Source organism: Notamacropus eugenii, chromosome 7 (assembly GCF_028372415.1).
Source record: "Notamacropus eugenii isolate mMacEug1 chromosome 7, mMacEug1.pri_v2, whole genome shotgun sequence".
NCBI lineage: Eukaryota > Metazoa > Chordata > Mammalia > Diprotodontia > Macropodidae > Notamacropus > Notamacropus eugenii.
The window spans coordinates 121,482,714-121,507,145 of NC_092878.1; the positions used below are offsets into that span (position 1 = coordinate 121,482,714).

Below are 24,432 nucleotides of genomic sequence, written 5' to 3' on the forward strand. Positions count from 1 at the left end.
AACATGATAGCATGTTATAAAATAAAAAAGTAAGGTATGTTTTGTTTTCTTAGAGAAATATGTATTAATGTATTCATAAATATACATATACATATAGACACAGTTATATGTTTATACACAAATACATTATACACACACACATATATCTTCCAGTATGTAGCACAATGCTCAGCACATAGGTAAGTACTTAATAAAAGTTTGTTTCCTACTGTGTGTTTATATTATGGAGTTGTATATATAATATACATACACAGATAATACATACATACATATATATATATACATACATACATATCCTTCTCCAGTCATCCTGATGAATATCTGGTCACTGGATCCAGATGGTTCAAGAGGGGAAAGTGGGGCTGGTGACCTTACAAAGCCCTCCCTCACTCAGAACAAAGTCAAGTGCAAGTCATGTCATCATTTCTCTGGTAGCATGGTTGTCTTCGAAAAGAAAGGATGAACACAGGCAGATACACACACACATACATTCATACATATATTACATACAGGTTTCACATCTTTCCTAAAGGGGTTATCTAAACAAAACAGTGTATAAGCAACCTGATGCCATTACAAAATTCTGGTCATTGGATGGAAGAGATTAGTTGAATGTTAGCCATCCATTCCTAGTGTCATTTAAAAAGCAAGAAGTCAATGTGCATCCCCATTCCCATAGAACCTGAATCTATGTTAAGCTCCATGGAATCACCTCTACTACATATAAAATGTCTGGTTTACTTGCTTTTGATTTAGGAATAATGATCATAAAAGTACCAAAAATACCAATGAGATTTTGCAGTTCCATATGGGAACCATTTGAGTGGAAGAGGGGCAGGGAGGGGTGAGGGGGACAAGAAGAGGAGAGAGGTGGTAAAAGAAATCTGGAGAGGAAAGAGGAACTGAGAGCAAGAAATCCAAGAGATAGAGATACACAGGGGAGAGAAACAGGCAGAAGGAGGGAATGGGAGACAATTTGTTTCCACAGATTTCTGTTGTAAGATAGATTAAATTCAAGTATGGTTGCGATTTCTTTCAAGAGGTGTGAAATTCCACCACAGGTGTGGATAGCTAGAATTTTTTTTCTTTTAAATTCCAGACTTATGATTTAGTTGATGTTGGAAACTTCTGGTAAAAACTGCCTTCATTAATACAGATGGCAATTCTTTTGTAATTTATAGAGAGTAGTTTGGGGTCAATGAGAAGTCAGGTGACTTGACCAGGGTCTCAAAGCTAATTCTCTCATAACAAGAAATTGTTACTTTGCAAAATACTTCCAATATTAGAAAGGCTTTTGATTTTAAACCTTTTGGTTCTTTTATCTGTGGGCTCATAATGGGAGAAATAGTTGTGTCCTTTTTCTTTGTCTGTAATTTTAAAAATTGTTGCCTTATAAATTTGCCCTGTAATTAACTTGAGTATGAAATGTCTATTGTGATGTAAAACAAAAATTCACTATCAAAATTTGGGGGTTCGAATGATGTGTTGGGTTCTATTGAGGTTCAAAGTAGAGATGAAAAATATTATCAGAAACAAGATTCTGAAGGTAAAAACAAAGGCACTTAATGTTTTTTTTGCACCAAGGAGCCTTATGTCAAATTAGTAAAGGCAGTAAATGTTTTTAAAGCACATCCTGTGTGCTAGTCCCTGTGCTAAGTGCTGAGGATACAAATACAAGCAAAAAGAAAGACTATCCATATCTTCAAGTCATGTAAAAGGGCTTGGGTCCTCTCAAAATGGAGGCCCTGGGAGACATTCACCAGTGGAAGAAGTAGTTGGCATGGTGGAGAAACGTTACCGAAAGAAAAGGTCATAGGAACTGATGAATGCTCCATATTGAGGAGACTGTAGGTACTTAATGGAGGTTCTAGTGTGAAACTGCAGCTGTCACGGTATTGAAGCTTGATAAGTCAGAAGCACAGAAAAGGGTAATGTTTCTAAAATATTCATAGCTGAAACAAATGCTAAATTTTAGTTAAATAGTAGTGAAAACAAAGATGTAATTTTTGTTCCCCATCAAGTTCACAGATCTCTTGAAATTTATCCACCGTGGAAAGGATAAGAAGCATTCACTAAAATAAACCACAAATCAGTTTGTGGCAAAAAAAAAGAAAAGAAAAGAAAAGAAATTTACCCACCATTTGGGTGTCTGGCTAAGCAAGTTAAGAACATTTGCTTTAAAGGCTATTCTAAAATCATATGTATATATAGATAGCTATATAGATGATATAAAGGTAGTTTATGCAAAGCGTCCCAGAAGTATTAATACAGTCCTGATTCCCTTAAATCTGAAGACTTGAGTGATACACTGAATTACAATTTAAATAGTAAAAATTAATATTTATCTCAAGGTTATATATCAATGGTAGTTAAAGGGATATCTTCCCAAGGAACAGATGGCATCACAGAATTTCAGAACTGGAAAGATCCTTAGAGTTTGTCTCATCCAGAGCATCTTACCTTGTATGTAATATGGGAACAAAGAAAATCAATAACTGTATTCCAATAGAATTAATTTCCATTTTCCTCCCATGTGTCCAGTTTTATGAATTTGAAAACGTTGTTCTGTGATGTTGTAGGCATCACCAGATTGCCAAGGAGTTCATGACAGATGCAAGGTCGATTTTTGTTCCATTTTTTCATTTTGTAGACACTCACAGAGGTGGTATTTTCTCCAAGGTATCAAATGGTGACAATTACACTTGAAAACCTTTACAACATTCTCAATGTTGTAAATCTTAGGGCTATGTGTGTATTATTATTTTTGTTGTTGTGCTATTATTGTCATACTACCTCATCTCATTGAGATGTGCAAACATAGAACTTTATATGACTTAAATTCTCAAATTACTGATGGTAATTGACTTCTTTGACTTGACTTTGACTAGTCCTCTACGGAACTCTGAGTTACATTCAAAACATTCTTTTCTATACATTCTCTTCTCTTCACCTACATTAAGGTGTTTCTTAGACTATGAAGCCTTCTTTCTGATACAACTCTATACTACAGTGTAACACCATTTAATAAGACAAACATCTATTAAACACCTATTTAGAGACAGTGGAAGCAAGAGTGTTGGAACTGAAATTAGGACAGACTGAGGTTCAAGTCCTGGTCCACTAGAGAGGTGAGAGGAAAACTAATAGAAAGAGATATCTCTGATTTCAAGAGAGCAGAGAGCGTCCAGTAAGAAGAAGAAGGTGGTAAATAGTATCTAAAACTAATGGATTAGGAATGCCAGAAAGCCACTGTGTTAGTAATTTAGGTGGTCATTAATGATGTCAGAGAAGTTTTAATAGAGTTTTAACAGGAATAGATTCCCAGTTGCAAGGAACTGAGCAAAGATTAACTCTTGAGGAAAAGAATTTTTTCAAGAAGTTCAGAAAAAATGGGAATAACAAAGAATGGATAGTTAACTTTATGGTATAGGAAAACTAAGGAAAAGCTTTCCTTCCTTCTTTCCTTCCTTCCTTCTTTCCTTCCTTCCTTCTTTCTTTCTTTTTTTCTTTCTAGGATTATGGAGACTTGGGCATATTTGTAGACAATGCAAAGGAGTCAATGTATCCAGAAAAAGATTTAAATGCTTGGGAGATGAGAGGTCCGTGAGGAGGAGATAGGATGGGATGGTGATAAGGGAGTTGAACTTTTGTGAGGAGTTATTCTGTGAAGGAGGAGAGTGAGGACAGCGATGCTGACATAGCTCAAAGAATTGAAAAGAGCCCCTGAGGGATTCCATGGAGGATGGTTTCAGACTTCTTAGGGAGGAGGAAACTAAGTCTTCAGAAGATAGTGGTAAGGGGAGAGAAGGAATCATCCAAAACCAGAGATCTGAAGAAAAATTTAAGAGGTCAATAAGGTTACAGGTAGAAAGATTATCAAGTGGCAACTAGGACCCAAATGAAGTTATGTACTATAAATTTCTAATTTCCAATTTCACATTTTTTTTTACTTTGTGCATTAATACTCACCTGCCCTGGAGCAAGAGGGGGAAAATTGAATGGATGAGGTTTATTCAGGAACTAAATTTTGTAGGACAGGAACAATAGAAGGACAAGGGGTTATGAGATTTTTTTGTTGTTGTCTAGTCATTTTTCAGATGTGTCTGACTCTTCATGACCCCATTTGAGGTTTTCTTGGCAAAGCTGAGGAAACCGAGGCAAACAGAGTTAAGTGACTTGCCCAGACACTAGTCAGCTAGTGTCTGAGGTCAGATTTGGACTCAGGAAGATGAGTCTTCCTGACTCCAGGTCCATGCTCTATCCATTGCACCATCTTGCTATTTGGCTGTGGAATTAAGGTAATAGCTAGAGAAACATTAAAATAGTAAACCATAAGGTCAAGGCTGGAAAGAGAAGCAAGGAAAGGCAGAGTGTGGGAAATGAGGTGGGAGAATACTTAGCCCCAACTTGTTACCTAGTCCCATCCATAATTTTATTGATGCATGAATTTTGTACATATGAAACAACATCTTAGGTGTACAATCTGGCAAGGAAACAGATTTATTAGCAAAAGTAGCACGTTCAACCTTCCTTGAATTTATACATACCACCTAGGATATAATATATGCATGACAACTAGCCTAATCTCATCTCCCAACAATCCCTAGCTGGATATCATTTCAAATAGAAATGTCATTAAATATAGCTACTCAATTTATTCCTAAATGAATCATGCCTCCATCTTGGTGTGCTTGAGTGTTCCATCCTTCAAAGGAATAGTCCAATCTCACTTGAAGGAGATATGAGGCATGTTCCTGTCTCCCCCAAGCCTCTTTCTCCTTCTTTTGAAGTCTTCGGACCTAGTTAATTCCCTAATTTAGTTAAGCCCAGCTGGAAACCTTAGCTGAAATGTCTTTGTTCAGAAGATGGTTGAGTTATCATAAGCCTTTCAAATCTGTTGTTTCTTTACACTTTGAAAGAAACTAAACTTCCTTCCTTGGCATAGCCATTATCCTTGGTATGAAAGTGGGAACCTCACTTTTTTAATGGTTAATAATGAGGGTGATACCTACCCTACCCACTGCAAGCATTACTGGGACAGAGGAGATAAATCATGGCAGAGTACTTTTAAAATTCAGAGCACTCAGCACATGTTGGATAGGATTTACATGTTCTTTCTGGAATCAATTATAGGTGAGCATTGATTTACACAACAGATTTATTCATGACAGTTTGTGTGTCAATAGCATTTTTATAATTCAACTTCATTTGCTAAGAATTTAGACACAAGAGGATGCAAAAAATGACATGGTGTCTGGCCCCCAAAGACCTTATATTCTACTTGAGGGAAACAGATGTTTAGATAAGTATATGCAAAGTACGTATACATATATGTGTGCGTGTGTGTGTGTGTGTGTGTGTGTAACAAAGTATATATTCAAATATATACAAAGTATATATTCATGGGGTTAGGTGGGAGTGGGGAGGGATGAGTATGCATAGATTTAAAGTAGAGTGGTAAGGAAGCAAACATGTAGTGTTCATGTGTGGCCAAAGCACCTTATACGTCTAGTACTACAAGACCTTAATGTCCTTTCTCTTCTCAATCAATAAGCATTTGGTATCTAATATGAGCAAGCAATTCCTACATGAAGAAGATATAATATTTTTAAAAGCAAAAAAAATACTATGTGATCATATTTTAGTTCACAAGTTAGCTTATCAGTGAAGTATTATTGCTAATAGCATATACATGTTAGTCACGTCCCCTGCCTGCTGGGATTCCTTAGCAACCATTCTCATGCATTATTATGTTGCACATTGTAGGGACCCAATTCTCAGTTAATTTGTTTTTCTTCAAAATACATGCTAGCAAAATACCATCAGAGCTCTTCCCGATGAGTCTTGGGCCAGAGCCAAGGTTTGATTTTCCAAATGAGCACAGTGAAAATAGGAATATAATACATTATCTTCTTTTTCTATTTCTCAGTCTAGGTCAAGGGGGAGATAATATCTTCTTTGAAGGTTTTTGTGTACTCCTAGGTAGGTTTATGTGAGATAATCCTTTCTATTTAGATGGCACTAAACAAATGAAGATTTGGAAAAGCTAAATGTAGGATAGGAAATAAGCCAGGGATGAGACTTGAACCCACTCCCTCTGATTCCAAAGTCAACTTCTCTTCCAATACTATTACAAATCCTCTATTTCCACTGTGGTGGTAGAGAGAGAGAAGTTAAAACAATTCTGTCTTCTGGAAATAAAAGGCTTTCTTTCTTTTGAGAACATGCTCAGTACCAAGTTGAAACACAGGCACGTATAATAAATGGGGGAAGTGATTCAAGAAGATATCTTAAATGGTAACCTTAGTAGATAAAGATTGATAAAACATTTATTAAGCACTCACTTTGTGCCAGGCACTGTTCCATACCTAGGAATATAAGTAGATGCAAGAAGAAAACCAATCTTGTCCTCAAAAAGCCTATGTTCTAATGGGAGGAGACAGCTCATAAAATGAACTGAGCAGCAGTGGGAGAGGTGATTAGAGGTGGGTGGGGGGAATCAGGGGAATCAGAATTAAGATCTGACCTGGGTTATTTTTTGATTTGTTTAAAATTTATTTTAAATTTCCATTGGATTTTGGTCTTTTCATTACAAGTATCTGAAAGTCTTTCAGTTTGTCAAATATCCATTTTTTTCCATTTAAGATTATATTCAATTTTGTCGGGTTAAATTATTCTCGGATGTAACCCCAACTCTTTTGCTCTTCTAAATATAATGTTCCAAGACCTATAGAGTTTTATGGTAGAAGTTGTTAGGTCTTGTGAAATTTTCCACAGCATTTTAATTATTTTTTTCTTTTTGTTTGAAATATTTTCTCCTTAATCTGAGAGTTTTGAGACTTGTCTATGACAATCCTGTGAGTTTTCTTCTTGGGATCTCTTTCAGGTGGTGAATGGTAGATTTTTTTCTATTTCTACTTTATCCTCTTGTTCTAGAAGTTCAGGGAAAATTTCCTTAATAATTTCTTGTAATATTGTATCCAGATTATTTTTTATAACAATTTTCAGGTAGTCTGATGATTCTCACATTGTCTCCCCTCCATCTGTTCTCCACATCAGTTATTTCTCTAAGGAAATGTTTCAGATTCTCTTCTATTTTTTCTAGTTTTGCTATTTCTTAGTATTTTATTAATGTCATTTGATTCCTCTAGTCCAATTCTAGTTTTTCAAGGAATTATTTTCTTCCTTAAGATTCTGGACCTTGTTTTTCCACTATTTCTGGGAGTCAGGTCTAGTGGTGCTGACCAGAAGTGATTCTGGGCTGTGGCTGTGGACAAGGATGGTAGCTTAATAACAAGCTACTTTAAAAAATGAGTAAGCAAAGGAAAAGGAACCTGACTGTAGGTAGCTACTTTGTTGTAAAAGAAGATCTGGTTTCACATTCAGAGGAAGATAGTGAAGTTAAGAGAAAAGAAGTCACTCCCATCTCCAACGTAACATCAAATGGTCACAGGCTCAAAAAGAATTATTGGAAGAACTTAAAAAGGAATTCAAAATTCAAGTAAGAGAGTCATAGGAAAAATTAGGGGAAAATTTAAGGCAATCCAAGAAAATTTTTAGAGGAAGGTTAACCAACTGACCTGAGTTAGAAATGGGTACTTCCTCCAATAGACATTTAAATAGAAATTCTCTCTAATCTGTCTTCCACACAGCTGCCACAATAATCTTCTTAAGGCTGACCAGGTTGCTACCCTGATCAAAAACAATAGCATTCTTTGATAAAGTGTAAACTCTTTTGCCTGGTATTTAACGTCTCCCACAATTTGGATCCAAGCTGCCTTTCCAGAACTCTATCACATTACAACCTTCCAAATACTTGGCATTCCAGGCAACTGGACTGGAAATTGTGTTTTGAATTCTGTATCCCATTCCCCACCTCTGAGCATTATCACACAGATTTTTTTGCTGTAATTACTCAATTCCATTTATCAGAATCCTTCCCCTCTTTTCAGGTTCAAATGAAGTGCTACTGAATAAAGCCTTCCCTAATTTCTCTCAGCTCTCTACGTCCTCCCTAGGACTCATTCATAGGAAGGCAATGAGAAAAGTGAAGGGCCTCCACTCAGTTGCTATGAGACAATCCTCTCTCATCCTGATGAATATCTGGTCACTGGATTCAGATGGCTGTGGAGGAGAAGTGAGGCTGGTGACCTGCACAGCCCTCCCTCACTCAAAACAAAGTCAAGTGCAAGTCATGTCATTACTTCTCTGATGGCACGGTCTTCTTCGGTAATGAAGGATGAACACAATGAGACAATCAGTTGAAGGAACTGAAGACATTTATCTTGGAAAGCAGAAGACCGAGACAGAGATTTTCTTCAATTATGTGAAGGGATGTCATTTGGAAGAGAGAATAAATTTGTTCTGCTTGGTCCTCGAAAGCAGAACCAGAAGCAGTGGTTTAAGCCTGAAAGAAGTAATTTTAGATTTTATAAGAGAAAGCAGACTAGAACACTGGCACTAGGATTCTCAACACTAAAAGCATCTAAAAGTGGAATGGGCTACCTGCCTCAGGAAAGAATTGGTTGTGCCATTTTGGAGATCTTCAAGAAAACACTGGTTGACCAATTTTTTTTTTTTAATGTGAATTGGATGAGATGGCAGCTGATATCTGAAACTCTATGATTCTGTCACATTTTGCCATGTATACATTCACTCCTATATGCCCACATTAGCACATTCTGAGGAATAATATTTTAAAGTGCCATTTTAGAGAATGTTGGAAAATTAAATTCATGTGAATATTATGCTGTTACATAAAACAGTGATCTAAGCAAAAGCAAGTGAAGGAAAATAGCAATCTTGAAAAATCATGACATTTTATGAGACCACAACAGACCAGCAACACTTTAATTGTCCCCAGAAGTCATTTCTCTAAGCTGTGTCATTTATTTTGAAGCACCTCTGATGGTAGAATACATTCCCCTATTTTGCAAGAATAGCAAGGAATATTGAAGAAATTGTGTTCAGTATGTTTCCATCAAATATTCTCCTGTCTCAGCATCACACATTAGATTAGATTGAATAAAAGCTGTTTAGAAAATAAGTTTACTCCATGAATCTGAATGAACCAAAGAAAAAAAAAAGTAATAGACTTTCATTTGAGTTAGTATAAGAGTAAGTCAACTGGGACTCTTAGGAAGGGATCAGCTGCAGTTCTCTAGGCTTACATGATTCTTCCCATGGTATAGGCAAGAATAGGTTTTTAGATTGTCCTCTCTTTGGATTTAGTAGAACTTGAACCCTGGTTCAATTATTTACTATCTGTTTGACTTTATCTTTAGGCATCAGTCTCCTCTGCTGTTAAAAAAACACATATTTGTACCCTCCATCTCACAGAACTGTTTTGAATACACATTGAAAACTTTAAAATGTTACATAAATGTATTAAGTCCTATATCACTTCATATTCAGTTTATGAAGGAGGAAACTGGAGCCTAGAATGACTGAAGAAGAAATAGATTTGAATCCCGATACTATCATGAATCTCTGAGACTTATTAGCTGTATGTCCTTTAGCTCGTCACTTGACTTCTTTGGTTCTAGAGATATCCTCTGTATACTAAGGCAATGCAGTACAGGAGTGCTGAACTTACTCATAAGACCTAATTCAAGCTCCCAGTTCCACCATTTGCTTCTTGTGTAACCTTGAACAAATGACTTTATTATTCTGGGTCTCAGTCGCTTCATTTGTAAAATGAGGACATTGGATGAGATGATCTCTAAGTCTCCCCTAGCTCTAATTCTATGATTCTATGACCTTTAAATCCAATGAAATTATGATTTACCCAATATGTCACAGTGATTTAGTGGAAAAACTGGAATTAGAATATAGGTTTTATTTAAAGGACAAGGATCTTTCCCAGCATGCTGTCTGGGCATTAAATACAACTTTATGTTGCATTCTCACTTGGAAGGTTTTGGGTTTTGCTCAGGAGATATTGAATTTTTAAGAATCTAGAACAGTGTTTCTTAGCATTCTGCAAATTAAAATAGAAAAAGCACCTATCCTTTCCTTAACAGAAATTTTTTTTTGTATGAAGTGCAGGATGTAAGGCTATTAGGACTATATATTTTTTTAATGTTTCACTAGAGAAATATATTTAAGCATGGACACAAGGGAAAGCCTGTTAATATTTTTTTCCTTCTGAGTCATTTCCACTTTGGATTCAGAAAACAAGAAACAATCTATTGAATATTTAGAAGGGAAGGATTAAGTGGGACCAAAGCCTGGATCTATATGGTGATGTAAACACTGGGGTCTGGGACCTGTTCTGAAGACAGGATCTGAAGTCTCTGGATCTGTCCTTAATTAGCCTGTGGTATTTAGTATTCAATATTCTGTCCTAAGTTCTGGTTTTGTCAACTGGTGAGAAAAATGTATTATTTCTTTAATTTCCTGAGCTTGCATGGACCTCCCCTAAAAGAGGTAACAGACTCATGCTTTCAAGAAACAGTGAGAGATGAATCATCCTGATTTGACATTTTCCCAAGGAAAGTCAGTACTTCTTTGCAGAGATGGAGGTTAGGCTAGGGGGAGGAGGAGAAAGAAACAATACATTGGAAAGTGTGGCCCACAATTCCAGATGACCAATGATGAGGCATGCTACCCACCTTCTGACCTGCTGACAGAGAGGTGATAGGCTAAATATGGAGGAATGAAACACACACTTTTGGACATGGGCAATGTGGGAATTTGTTTTGCTTGCCTAGGCTCATTTGTTACAAGGGTTCTGTTTTTCTTTTCTTTTTTTCCCAAAGGAGAGGGAGGACTGGGGGAAAAATTTTTTTTTTAATTTAAAAAAATAAGTATTTTTTTAAAAGATAGATTGGCCTATTTAAAAGTCTCCATCAAATGTTTTGTCCAATACCTGCACACATTAGAGAAAACCTATTGCAATAAAGTCAATTAGTTGCTTTAAGTTTTTTTGTTGTTTTGTTTTAGCAAGAATTTATTAAAGCAGAACCATCCTAGGATGGTGGCAAAGTCAGAATCTGAGAAGATCTTGACAGGATGGAATATTAAATTGAATATAATAATAAGACATACGCAACATATTTGTACAAATGTCTTACAATTGGGTTCAAAAACTCAGATTCAGGAGTCCAGCTTAGGGAAATTATAGCTGGATCACACTTGGTCAAAAAAGCAGATCTCAAAGTTTTCATCGACCATGCATATAGTCAAAGGCGGGACATGGTGAACCAAATAGTTAATGCAATCTTAAGGGGACATGGTGTCCAGGAGGAGGGCAGTGACTGTCCTACAAGCCACTAGGTGAAAAGAGTGATGCTCTGAGGGTCAGGAGGACTTGAGTTTGAATCCTGCCTTAGTCACTAGCTCTGTGACCCTGATCAAGTCACTTAACCTCTCTCAGACTCAGTTTCTCCTCTGTAAAATAAGCATAATGCCTACCTCAGAGGTTTGTTGTAAGGCTCAAATAAAAAGACATATGTAATGCACTTTATAAGTCTTAAAGTCTAGATATATACTAGCAATTACTGTCTTTGTTGTTTTTACTTCTAGTTCTACTCTGCCCTGGGAAGACTATAGCTAGAATTCTTTCTTTGGTTTGGTTGCTTGTTACAGTATCCAATGAACAGCAACCAGGTTGGTGTCATATGATGGTTGAAGAAACTAGGGGTATTTAATAGAAGATTGGGGAAGGGAAAATAATAACTATCTTTAAGTATCTGAAGACCTTTCATGTGAAAATGGACTGTTGTTTGTCCTTCATTATTGAAGAGGACCATGACACTGGGGAGGTGATGCCATGACAAGCAAGTGAATTGGATTTAAGTGAGGCAGGGCTGTGCAAGGTTTCCAGCCTCACTTTCACCTCTGAAACCATCTTGGTGAAGTGGCCAGATATAGATCAGGACCATTCAGAAGTAGAATAAGTTACCTGGGAAGGCAATGGGTTTCTTCTCAGAAAAGGTCTTCAATCAAAGGCTGGAACATATTTGTCAGGTAAAGATTTTAAGCAGGTATTGCTAGATACAGACTGGAGTAGATAACCTCCAAAAGCCCCCAAATTCTATGATTCTGGTCCCAAATTTCTTTATAATACCTGCTATCTTATTTCTAGAATCTCTACATGCTTAAACAGAGACATTCTGTAGACCTGGCCAAAGCTATGTGGGGTAATGAAGAACCCTAGGAAATGGAGTCCCAGAGACCTGGGTTCACAACCTATCTCAGATGCTTGTTTGGGATTATGGACAAGTTACTTAAATAAGTAACATTGTGCCTAGGCTGTGCCATGCACTGGAAATAGAAAGAAAATAATGAAAGAAAATCATCATTGCTCTAAAAGAGTTTACATTCTCTTGGTGAAGACAACATGTACATGAATAAGTACTGGCAAAAATATCAGCAAATCTATATATAACCTTTCAGAATCTCAGTTTCCTCATCAGCAAAAGTATTTTGCAAACTTTATAGAAATATATAAATGTGAGTTATGTAATTATTTGCTTGTTTATTTTCTAATTCATTTTACCATTAGAGCCATCATAAGTCCAGTTAAGAAAGATTAGGAATAAGGATACAAATGGGAGTCTAGGATTTGTTAAGTAACAATGGAGATGAAGTGCAGATGAAGAAATGTTTTGTTATATTTTTCCTTTTTTGCTAGTGTGCCAGTGAAAAAAGAGGTGATGATCTTTTTGATATAATAGGAGTTGAGGTTGATATGGTACGTTATGTTTTTCTCATGTGACCCTCACAATAAACCTGTGATGTAGGAAGTTAAGATATTTTTATCCCCATTTTGTAGATGAGGAAAATGATCCTGTATCAAAACACCCTCTTTGGGGTGGAATCAGAATTTGAATCCAGATCCTTGAATATAAACTTAAAAATCTCTTCATCCATTTATAACTTCCTTATTTTAGCTCTCTTACTTCATCATGTTCTGTTCTTTTAAACATTAAATTATTTCAATATGCTCTTATCTTAAACTATTTAATATGGTTTAAAATTTGACTCTTCCTCTTTATGACTATGAAATCTGCATCTTATAAAATTTAGCACCTGCAATATACCCCAGACATGCCTATAATAGTGGTTGGATTTGTGTTTTTTAAATTTCCTGGTGCATATAACATGTATGTATAACACTAAATTTTATTTTAATGCATCTTGAATAATTCTTTCTGAAGTGTAACAAGTGCACATTTTAGATTTGTGTTAAAAATTCATGGATTAAATTTCTATTTTTTTCAGATTTCTGTGACATTCTTAACCAGGATAACCTTATAAACTTTTTTCAATAAACAGATAGGCAGATAGATAGAATAGATAGATAGACAGACAGACAGACACAGATAGATACATAGATAGACCCAGAAGGATATATACACAGACAGACAGACAGACATAAAGTATGATGACCCAAATACTCCATTCATAATGTCAGGAGAAAAAGAGGAAGATATTCTGGTTCATTGGGTGAACACCCTCTTGGTATATTAGAGGATATGCATGATAATTATATAGGATGGGCAATCATGGATAAATGTTCTCTGTATCATTGGAGAGAAATAAGGCTAGACCTGTGATTTTTACTGATATAGAGAATTCCTAGGTAAAGAAATTCCCATTACTAGTTCAGGCTGGCATCCTCTCTCCACCTTATCATTTTAGAGAGTTGACTAGAGTACTCAGAAGTTAAATGATTTGTTTAGAAACTATAGCCAGAGAGAAGTGAGCCGTGAACCCAGGTCTTTCTGACTCTGAGGCCACCTCCTATTTATGATGGCACACTTCCTCTAGAGGCACAACAGCTCCCATCTACTCACATAACCAGAATTTGCCTCAGACATCTTCCCAGTAAGTATTGAAAGTTCATCATTCATGAACTTAGCAAACTCTTTAAAGAATGAAATAAAATAGAAGCAAGAACATTGTAATTTACTTGTTTAAAGTCATGTCTGATCAGCTCCAAAGATGTTTTTCTACAAACTGGTTCCACCTCTAATTTGTGTTTTCTTTCTTTGGTATAGAGCCTTAACGTTATCCCAGATATAATTTTGTCCAGGAGTTCATGAGCTCCTGGCTCATGATCTTCTTGAGCTCAGACAGTTGTCCTTTATACCTTCACAGAGGAGGGGAGATTGGCCTTTTAATATATTCATGGAGTTCTTCAGGGAGAGGAGAGGAGAGAGGGGGAAGGACCCTTCATTATGCATCCAAAGGGGATGCTATATGAGGCAGTATTCTTATAGAAACCCTATGGAATAATAAAGGACAAGTATTATTTTCATTATTTTAAAAGCAGAGAAACAGGCTTGAATACAAATTCGGGTTTTGTGGTGTATCTAGCTTCCCTACCCACTGCTTGCTAGGTTTTAGGATGAATGGTAGTGCTACCCTCCGAGTAAACTGAATACTTATATTCTCTCTATGGTCCTCAATTTCCTTTCATTAAATACTTATTAAAATATACTTTAATGGAGATACATATTCCAATGTACCCCAGTCCTGAATTTCAGAGTATAGAATAGCCCTCCTGTGCCTTTCTAAATCTCTCTTTTCATAGTCATATAGAAAATTCCAGATGTGCTAGTCTTTGGTTAGAGAGAAGTGTGCTACATTTATGCTCTTATTTTCAAATAAAATGTTGACTTGTTAGGGGCTGTACAGTCATGTAATGGGAAAGGCCCAATTTTTAATGAATAGTGTATTCTCAAAGTTAGGGTTACCCTGGGAAACTGAACTTCCTGAGCTGTATAAATAAAGTCTCAGTCTGAACACTAAATTCATGTAATTTTTCATATGTGATTTCCTCTCTAAAAAAGCATTTTGAGAGAAAAGAAACCTTTAAAGAAATAGGGAAGGACACAATAACAAATGTCTGAATTCAGTCTTTGTTCCTACATGCCAAACATTGACAAAATCCACTTATCTTGACTTTCCTTAAAATTGACAGGTACACATTAGGCAATGGCCTGATGTAAGACTAGCCTAAGTAAAAACTAAGATTTTTATTGGTCTAATAAATGGAAAGGACCAAAGATCTGAGCTTCATTTTCAGGTTCATCCTTGACTGCCTAAATGGTTTTAAGCAATTCCTTTTACCTTCCTATGAGTTACAACATCATTCAATGGAAAGTAACCAGTTTACCCCTTCCTGCCTGCTAATTCTAATTCAGATTAGAATTGAATTCATGAAAATCTCATGTAAAGATGACATATGGTTCTTTATTGATAGAGGAGAAGTTACAAAAGGAAACATAACAGGAGAATGGTGGATTTTGAAAGGATCAATTCTGATATGACTATTTGAGTATGAACTCCTGGAGGGCAGAAACTGGTTTCACCTTTCTTTGAAGCCCTAACGTATAGTACAATTTACCAAAAGCAGCACATCCAAGTCTACTCTTCCTGCGCAATTTATAACCTGAATCATTTTTCATTTACAGCATCTATCTATCACATATTTAATGGGGATAACCCAATCCATCCAACTTGAGAAAATATGTATTCTTCATTCTCTTTCTTTTTACCAGTGTCCATGGTTAGTCTTTTGAGAGACCATGAGTCTCTTTGAGAAGGTCCTATAGTATTCCAAGGCTTGATGTGATGAGTTTAATATCATGTGTAAAGAGGAATATCTGGGGCATGAAATTGCCTTTTACTTGGACTTTCACAAGGCATACTTCACGATGGACCTAAATACCTTTAGTGAGCACTCTGGTGTGCTTGCTTCATGCTTCGCTTGAAGCTGATAATCACCAGAACGTTGAAAAAGTTGGCTATTGGCAAATTGACTCTTGCTTTTTAAATACACACACATATGCCTTTGAAACAGCTCTTAAATCAATAAAATGACAGATACAATGTGGTCTTTTATTTTTTTAATACCTCTCAATCAATTGTGCTACTAAGTAGATGTTAGCAACTGAAGAAAATAACCTTCAAAAACGGATTGATAGAGCATAAGCCCTGGAATCAGGAGGATCTGAGTTTAAATGCAGCCTCAGAGACTTAACAATGACTAGCCGTGTGACCCTGGGCAAGTCACTTAACCCCAATTGCCTTGCAAAAAAAAGCGACCCAAAAAACAAAAATCCAGACTGTCCTTCCTCCCCTTGATATCAAGGATGCCCTCAAAACAATTAATACTACGCTATAAAGATATTATAATCATAATATATTTATAATAGATCATAATTATGTAACACATTGTATTATATAATTATACCTATCAATTAATACATATATGAAATATGATCATTAATGATCATAGGGTATTTAAATTGTATATTTAGTACAATATGTATTAGTCAGTATATTTGGTTATCAAATTATTAGCACTTTAAATTATATATTTAACATAAATTATTATACTAAGTATTGCATCACTGTATTGATTATAGAATTGTGTAGATATAATTGTCATTAGTTATCATTATGTCATTAGGTAAATAGTTATTAACATTTATATAATAATAATAGCATTTTTATAACCCTTTAAGGTTTTCAAAGTTCTTTACAAATAATGTCATTTTATCCTCACAACAACACTGGAAGATAGAAGCTGTTATTCCCATTTTACAAATGAGGAAACTGAGACAGACAGAGATTAAATGACTGTGTAGAGAAACTTCTCAGAAAACTTTTAAAGAGAAAAAAGTAGCTGTGCAGGTCAGATGCAGATGCAGGTACTAGCATCCCCTCAGTTACCTTTTTTTGGGTCATACCAAAATCATGTCCACAATTTTCTCCATTCTCTTAGAATGATCACCTCTAAGACACCTTTAAAATTAGCCCCCAAAATGCCTTTAAAATGGTGTCACCTCTTTTTAATATATCTAGTCAGGTTCAATTCAGTAAAGCCATAACAAATATCAGTTCATATTTCAGATAACTTTAAGGTTTTCAAAGTACCTTCCTCAAAACAATACACATGGATATGGAGGACATCTTCTAAGAAAAAAAAGGTAGAGGCTGATTGCTTAAAAGTTAAGAAGAATAAGGTTTATAACAGATGCTGTGGTTGAGAATAGGATATGTCAGTCAGAGAAGCATTAAAGACTTTCCATGCAGCAGTGAATGGTCAGTTTGAAGTTCAAGTACATACAATCGTTGTGGCCATCATTTTTTTCAGCTTCTTCCACCAGCACTTTGTAAATAGGAAAAAAGAAAGCAAATGAAGGGAGAGACTCAGCATTATGTATTATCTATGTAGAACTAGCAGAAAAATTAATGGGTAAAGGATACAGTGGTGGAGGACAAATTTTATTGAAATGACCTACTATAAGGTTGAACATGTGAAAGAAAGGAAGTGAAACCATAACATGGATGGGGAAATAGGGAAAGATCAAGCTATAAAAAGTTACTGTGGTCCCCAAAGTATAAAATGAGTAAGAGAAGAAAATGGCAAATCACTCCAGTCTCTTTGCCTAGAAAACCCTAAATGGGGTCACAAAGAATTAGATGACTAAAATATGACTGAAAATGGTCCCCCAAAAGCAGCTTTGGGAGGAATGCCATTGACAGAAGAGTGGAAGGTGAGCAGATTGTGGTGAGAGAGGGGAATTTCAGAGCTTATAACCTTGGAGATGGATCTGTTTGCATAATGGTGAGATCTGAGATATGATAACCACACTTGTGCATGGCTTAAAATGAAAGTCATGGGAGTTGAGGAAGGTGAGAGTCTAAGCGTTAGAAGCTTCCTCAGAATGGGCACTGAAATCACTAATCATGATGATGGACTGGGATAGAGACGCAACCTATAGGACAGGGGTTTGTCATGAAGTAAGATGGGAGACCATTCTGGATGTCAGTAGATAGCAACAAGGATTTAGGTGTTCCTAAACATGAATTATGATATTGTTCTTTTCATTTGCTACGTTTTCTTTTATTGATAAACTTGTGCTTAATGTTACTATCTGAGATAGCTTTTGAAGAGCAAGACATGGTCAACTTGAACACTGCTGCAATCTGTAGTTGTAATGATGGGCAAAGGGTTTATCTACCACTTTGCTAAACATACATTTTTTGAAAGGTAGAATGGCTAATTCTAAAAAGTTATATGTTACAAATCATAGAGAAACATGTAAGATTATCATATATGCTTTTGCATTTCATCCTACAAATATCTTTGCCAAGGTGACTCAAAGCATTCTCTTCTTTCTCTAATTAGTCATCCAGAACATTATCATTGATTTTGTCATCATAATGACTACTACATCTCAGAAGTGACATATTCTACTGGGGGATGTGGGTGGGGAGGAATATCTTCATTCACCTGCCTGAGTATAGTGATTCTAAGTATTAATAGATACCACCTTCTATTTCTTTTCCTACTTCCCTATATTCCCTTCTACAGCAACATGTCATCAGCAATTCAACAAGGCATTAACCAATTAAGAGCATTTATTAAGTGCTTACTATGTGCCAGGCAGTAAGCTAGGTGGTTCAAAGAAAGTCAAAGACAAAGGGATTCTCTTCACTTAAGGAGCTTACTTGTTAATAGAGAAGAAATGAGTAAATAAATAGGTTTCTACAACCTCGATAAAGAGTAGAGGTGAAACAGAAAGGACTGTAGCTGAGAGGAATGAGAAAAGCTTCCAACAGAATGAAGAGAGGTTGGGGAGGGTCAGTAGCTAAAATACGCTTCTCTCTGGTTCTTTTTTAAATTCTCTTCCTTGCAAATGCCAACCAAAATTGTGCAGGTATACTGCAGAAATAGTATATAATATGGCTGTTTTGGTTTGGGACCACAGTTGCCTTTTAACTGAAGGAAATCTTTAGCTGTCTAAGTAAGATTGATACTATAGATTTGCAGGTATTTGAAGAAACAGATGGACTGGGATAGTAGAGACTTAAGAAAAAAGAAATGAGAGAAATCAGAATCCTACTGCGTATGCTTAATGCTATTTCAGAAAGGAGAAGAAAAGATCCATTATGTATTTTGAACTGAAAGTTTTCCTTTCCCTTGATGCACAAAACATCAGCTGGATTCAGTCCAGCATAGGAAGGTTTATAGAATGGGACAGTTTTAATTGGTCACTTAGGCTTAAATTGACTATATTATTATGCTAATTGAATTGTTTTCCCTTTTCAGGGACCTCAGGGGACTCCAGGACAAAAGGTAGAGTATAAACAATAATACAGTGAAAGTAATTATGCACTTAGTACCAAATTGCAACTCTGAGAGGTGAATAGAATTAGCTACTGTAAGCCACGTTGGAACAATTAGTTTAGGCTGTCAGGTCTGTTTTCCCAAAATACAACTTCATAATGTGAGACATCAGATTTCTAATTTCCTCCATTATAGAAAATTTAAGCAGTTCAGATCAGACTGTTTTCAGTCTGTCTTCTGAACTTGTAGGTTAAAAGGTTTCAAGTACTAATAAAGCTACGAAGTCAAGCTCTAAAAAAAAATGAAGAGGGAGATAAAAGCTCAAATTAAATGGATTATGACTTTACCTGGATGCTCTGTTGCCACATGATCCAAGCCCTGACCGCAAGAAACCAGGAAGGTTGGTGTTGCTAATAAATAGTGTTTGGTGCCTCAGGATTGTCTTCCTGTTTCCAAGGTAACTGGAGAATTCACTTTCTGTGAGTCTTTTTGGCATTATTTATACTCACCAGGATCAAATGCTGCAGTTTGATGGAGTGAACCAAGAACTTGAGCGTTTGTGTCATTACACAATACTAAATACATCAGTAGCTCACTCAGCAAACCAGTGAAAGCTGATCAATGGCTCCTTGCCATCATCTTATACAAGTACCTTAATTCCCAATTTTTTTCAAAAAAAAAAATGTTTTTGTAGTATAGAAGATAACGTTCCATGTCCGTCCAAAAAAGTATCTGAGAAAACTGAATAGAATCACTGGTAACAGCACAAACAAAAAAGTAGTTGTTCTCTGTTTTAACATTTCATATTGCATCCAGAGATATAGCCTTTAAAAAAAAAAAAAAAAGAAAATAACAAAACTTGTCATCTGTCGAAACGCAATCTTTTAGACCAAAGTAAAAGCTAATGAGTTGTAGATAATTCATGTCAGAACACCACGTCCTTAACAATAATGTCTCCAATAGGCACAGTGGGAAATTGTAAAGCTACCCTAATCCACCCACTACCGCGACAAAATTACTTCTTGAGTCTTTAGGAAGTCCATTAATAGTACATACAGTATTAACAGTAAAGAGAAGACGCGACTTTTTACATCACTGTCCTTCAGAAATCTTTAAATTCTTTGGCAAAAGAAGTCATATTTTTTAATAAAATCCCTTTCAATTAAAATAAAACCATCTTAAAACATTTTACAGAGGCTAAGAAAAAATCTGTTTTCTGGTGCCAGGAAAGAAATGGTACGTGCTGAATTTAAAATATGGCTTATTCATAGCCTAGGAAGAAAGGTGTGCTCTGAGAGAAGTGAATGGAATGTTTGAAAATATTTGTGCCTGACTAGATGTCATAGCTTTGCATTAGGCAATATTTAATGGCTCTGTTTCTAGCTCTTTAGCACATTACTATTTCAAAACTGGATTTATATTCGCTTGGTCTAAATACTGACAACCAGTTTTGGTCTTTGCAAATCTGGGGGAAAATTGTTACCATAAATACTGAGAATTTTAATATCATACAATTATTTGCTTTCCCCTCCCCAAATATCATTCAATTCCCATGTTCTTCTTATCTCTTCTTTCTCTCTTGCCTTTTTATTGGTTCTACTGTGGGACAGAGTTTATTTTTATTTGTTACCTTTTGTTTCATGTAACTGAGACTCATGCATCTTAAAAGAGTTGTTTTTGTTAAATTTTTCTACAGTAAGTATTGCTGACATCTCCTACAAGCACTAAGGATAGATCAACGTCACCAGCTGGTGTATTTGGATTTCAATCTAAGCTATAAATTTTTTGTTAGAATCACATATTAAATTTATCAGGATTAGTGTGCTTGACTCGTGGAGAATAAAAACAGTATTTGATTTTAATTTTCTAGTTTCTAAGGAAGCATGAAAAGTGTCATTACATGATCATGCATTTGGCCGGCAGATGACATGGGAAATAATTAGCCCTAGGTTTAGTTATTTCATAAAACTGGCAAATAAAACTCACCAAGAAGAAAAGAAATGCTCCATTGAGATAGTGGATTTGGTGCAATATTAGAGCAGGAGTTTGTGCCTTTTAAAATTTATCTCCATGTATCTTTATGACAAGTCACTTAACCCTATTTGTTTCAGTTCCTCATCTATAAAATAAGCTGGAGAAGGAAATGGGAAACTACTCTAGTACCTTTGCCAAGAAAACCCTAAAATGAAGTCACAAAAAGTCAGACACAACTAAACAACAGCATCTATGTGGTTACTTCTTTTTCCATGCAGATCACAATCTGTCCATGCTTCTTATCTTGGGTGATTCTTATTCCTGAGCTTAAGTGTTGGGAATCTTCATGGGTTCCCTCCCCCCCTACCCCCAGTACTCTGAGTCATTGCTGGTCATTTCCTTCCACTTACTTATACCCACCATATCTTTCTAACGCTTTTTGGGTGATCTAAAGTTTTGATTCTTCAGAGATCATGGTATATTTGAAGCTATTTAGAATGATTGTTATTACAAAGAAAGAAAAAAGACAGACTTTGGTGACAGAGAAAATTTGAAATCTTAAAAGTGTAATTTCCCAAATGCAATCTAACCTATTCTACTCCTATTTTTGAGCCTGACTCATTGTCCACCTGCACTCCTTTGAGATATGTATACAGATAGGTTAATTCATTAGGTTGCCCATTCAACTCTAGGTCAGACCTTGGCAGTCTACATTCTTTACTCAATTTTTTGCTGTGTGGATTGCTAGACCTATTTCTTTGAGTCACTCAAAGGATGGGCTCATGGATCTACTTAAGAAGATTCTAAAGAAGAATATCATCATCTCAATGCATTTGGAAAGCAATAGCTAAAAAACTTTGCCATTTAGAGGGAATCCCTCTTCCATTTGGATTCTAAGCAAGACTTTTTCTATGACATGGTGGACAAATGTGTCTTATGTGTTACTCCATATTGTTCATCAAAAGAATGTTGAGCAACAGTATCTCTGTGATATCAAGGAATATGGAATGACCTTAACATCTACAGAAGAGGCACCCTGTTGGAAGACAAACTTTAAGTTTATTTTAAGTTTTAAGTTTACTAACTTTATTTTGCTCTACTGTGAAGTCAAAAAACCTCAACAATAAATAAACTAGAATTTTACATTCTCTACAATTCTTAATCAATTTTTTTTTACTATGAAAATAGAGTTTGTTTTACAGTCATCCTATCTCATATTTTTATTTGACTGCTCTCATTAGGATTCTATATAGATGAGAAAGTACATATAATTTAGTGGTGGTTTTCTTGGTAAGCATTTATGGGGGCAACATTACCATATGGTGCTTTCCTTTTTTAAATTGTTCTTTCCATCAAAATATATCTTAGAGAACCGATCCGTTATTGCCTTTAAATTTGTGTTGCTTCTTGGATAGATTTCCTTCAAAAATAGTTAACCAAATTCCTTGCTTCATTTTCTTATGTGTCTGTGTCCTAAGGTACCACAAGGACTACTGAGATGTTATATTCAAAATGTATAAATTTCATTGTCATCCATCATAAGAATATATAATCAAATGGATCTTATCTATTCTTGAGTTCCCTCCCACAGTGAAGATTTCAATCTATTCGTGCCAGTCATTCTATATGATTCACATCCATGTTTTCAAAGTTCATCACAAGGGTACCCAATGTGCTGGAGGCTTTCTTCATTTTCTCTCAACCTCACAAGAGGACCAGCAGTGTTCTGAATATCCACCTGTTATCTCTCAATCTTGCTACATGACCAATAAATCTTCCCTTTCTTTCATACAATTCTCTGATGATAACTTTTAACAGTATTGTTCAGGATTCCTCACTGGTTATGTATTATAGCCTGTTCACATGCACCATATACCTCTCCATTATTTTCTATGGTGATCTTAAGTTCTTCAGGGACAATGGAGTTCCAATTCTCATTGCTATATGATAACCACAGTTTCAGTATAGTTGTATTGAAAAAAGCTTTTGCTGAAGGTCCATTGCATTTTCCTGAAAGCAATCTAGCCTATTCCTCTCCTTTTCATAGTTGGACCCAGCTCCGTGACCATATCTATCCATCATACTGTTGGAAAGGCTATGAAGGGCATCCAAAAAATCTTGGTAATAGACATTCTTCATCCAGTTGGTTTGGCCTATGTGGATAAAATTTTTAGGAGGCACTTAGTCACTGTAGTGATTCTTTCACATTAGTTATATTCCCTAAAAAAAATGCTGTGGAGAGGCATTAGAACGGGACATTTGGTAGGACATGATACACAATCATTTAAATTTAGTATGAAAGCATTTTATAATCTGAATATCAACCTAAACTGATCATATTTTTTTCCCATTAGGGTTCTATTGGAGCACCTGGCACTCCAGGGATGGATGGGAAAATGGTGAGCTCTTTTGTTATCATTCTTTCAAGTGTGAGTAAGAAGATATGTTAATCATGATTAATTATGAAAATAATTGATGTACACGTATGTTTGTCTGTGTATATGTGTGTATACTTATTTGACCAATAGAAAATAATGTCTAAACTTATATGATGAAGCTTTTTAGGAAGAGACTGCATAAAAACATAGGAATGTAATTCCAATAAGGAGTTTGAAAGTTGGTAGTAGATGTTTTGTGGGACATAGAGAGTTTTCCTGCTATTTTATGTGAGGCATAAAGCAAAGTCCTTGGCATAAAGTTAGCAGAGGGTTTACTTCCTTTGGCATTTATGGAGATAAGAAAAAATGCATCCTAAATTTCTTCTTGTCACAGGAAACATTAGATTAATTCTCCATTTTAAAAGAAGTTTGTTTATTCATCAATCTGAGTGAGGAAAGTAATTCTTTGTCTTCATTCTGTGATGAGTGAAAGTTTGAAATGCATTATTTTGAAAAATTTTGGCAGGCTCTCTGTTTCTATCTCCAGTGTCTGGCTGGGAGTAGGTGATTGTTGATTAAAGTCACTGTTAATTCATATCATATCCAAATTACTAATTTACTTTCAGGCTTGTTGAAGAGAGACTGGACCTGTGGTTTCATTGGTAGTTGGAACTCCAGCATGAGGAAACTCCTTCTCCCAATGCAAATCAGCACATTCCCTGAAACTTAAGAGCCTTAATAATTGTCTAGAGCCCTGAAAGATTAAATTACTTGCCTAGGGTCAACCAGCCAGTCAGTGTCAAGAGGAAGTGCTTGAATTTAGGTCTTCCTGGTTTTGAGGCCAGTGAGTCCATGCACTCTCTCCCTCTCCCTCTCCTTCTCCCTCCCTCCCTCTCCCTCTCCTTCTCCCTCCCTCCCTCCCTCCCTCTCTCTCTGTATATATATATGTATTTTCTTATAGCATAGACTCTCTTGTGTTTTTACTTG

At 35.8% G+C, this 24,432-nt stretch overlaps 1 protein-coding gene across 1 annotated transcript in view; it reads left to right on the top strand.

The window, feature by feature from the left end:
* The window catches only part of COL25A1 (collagen type XXV alpha 1 chain), a 568,912-nt gene that overhangs the window by 412,197 nt on the left and 132,283 nt on the right, over positions 1–24,432 (top strand). The window contains exons 11-12 of the mRNA XM_072623878.1: positions 19,076–19,102; positions 23,422–23,466. Of these exons, the coding sequence (XP_072479979.1) occupies positions 19,076–19,102; positions 23,422–23,466 (72 nt within the window). The remainder of the gene's footprint in view (positions 1–19,075; positions 19,103–23,421; positions 23,467–24,432) is intronic.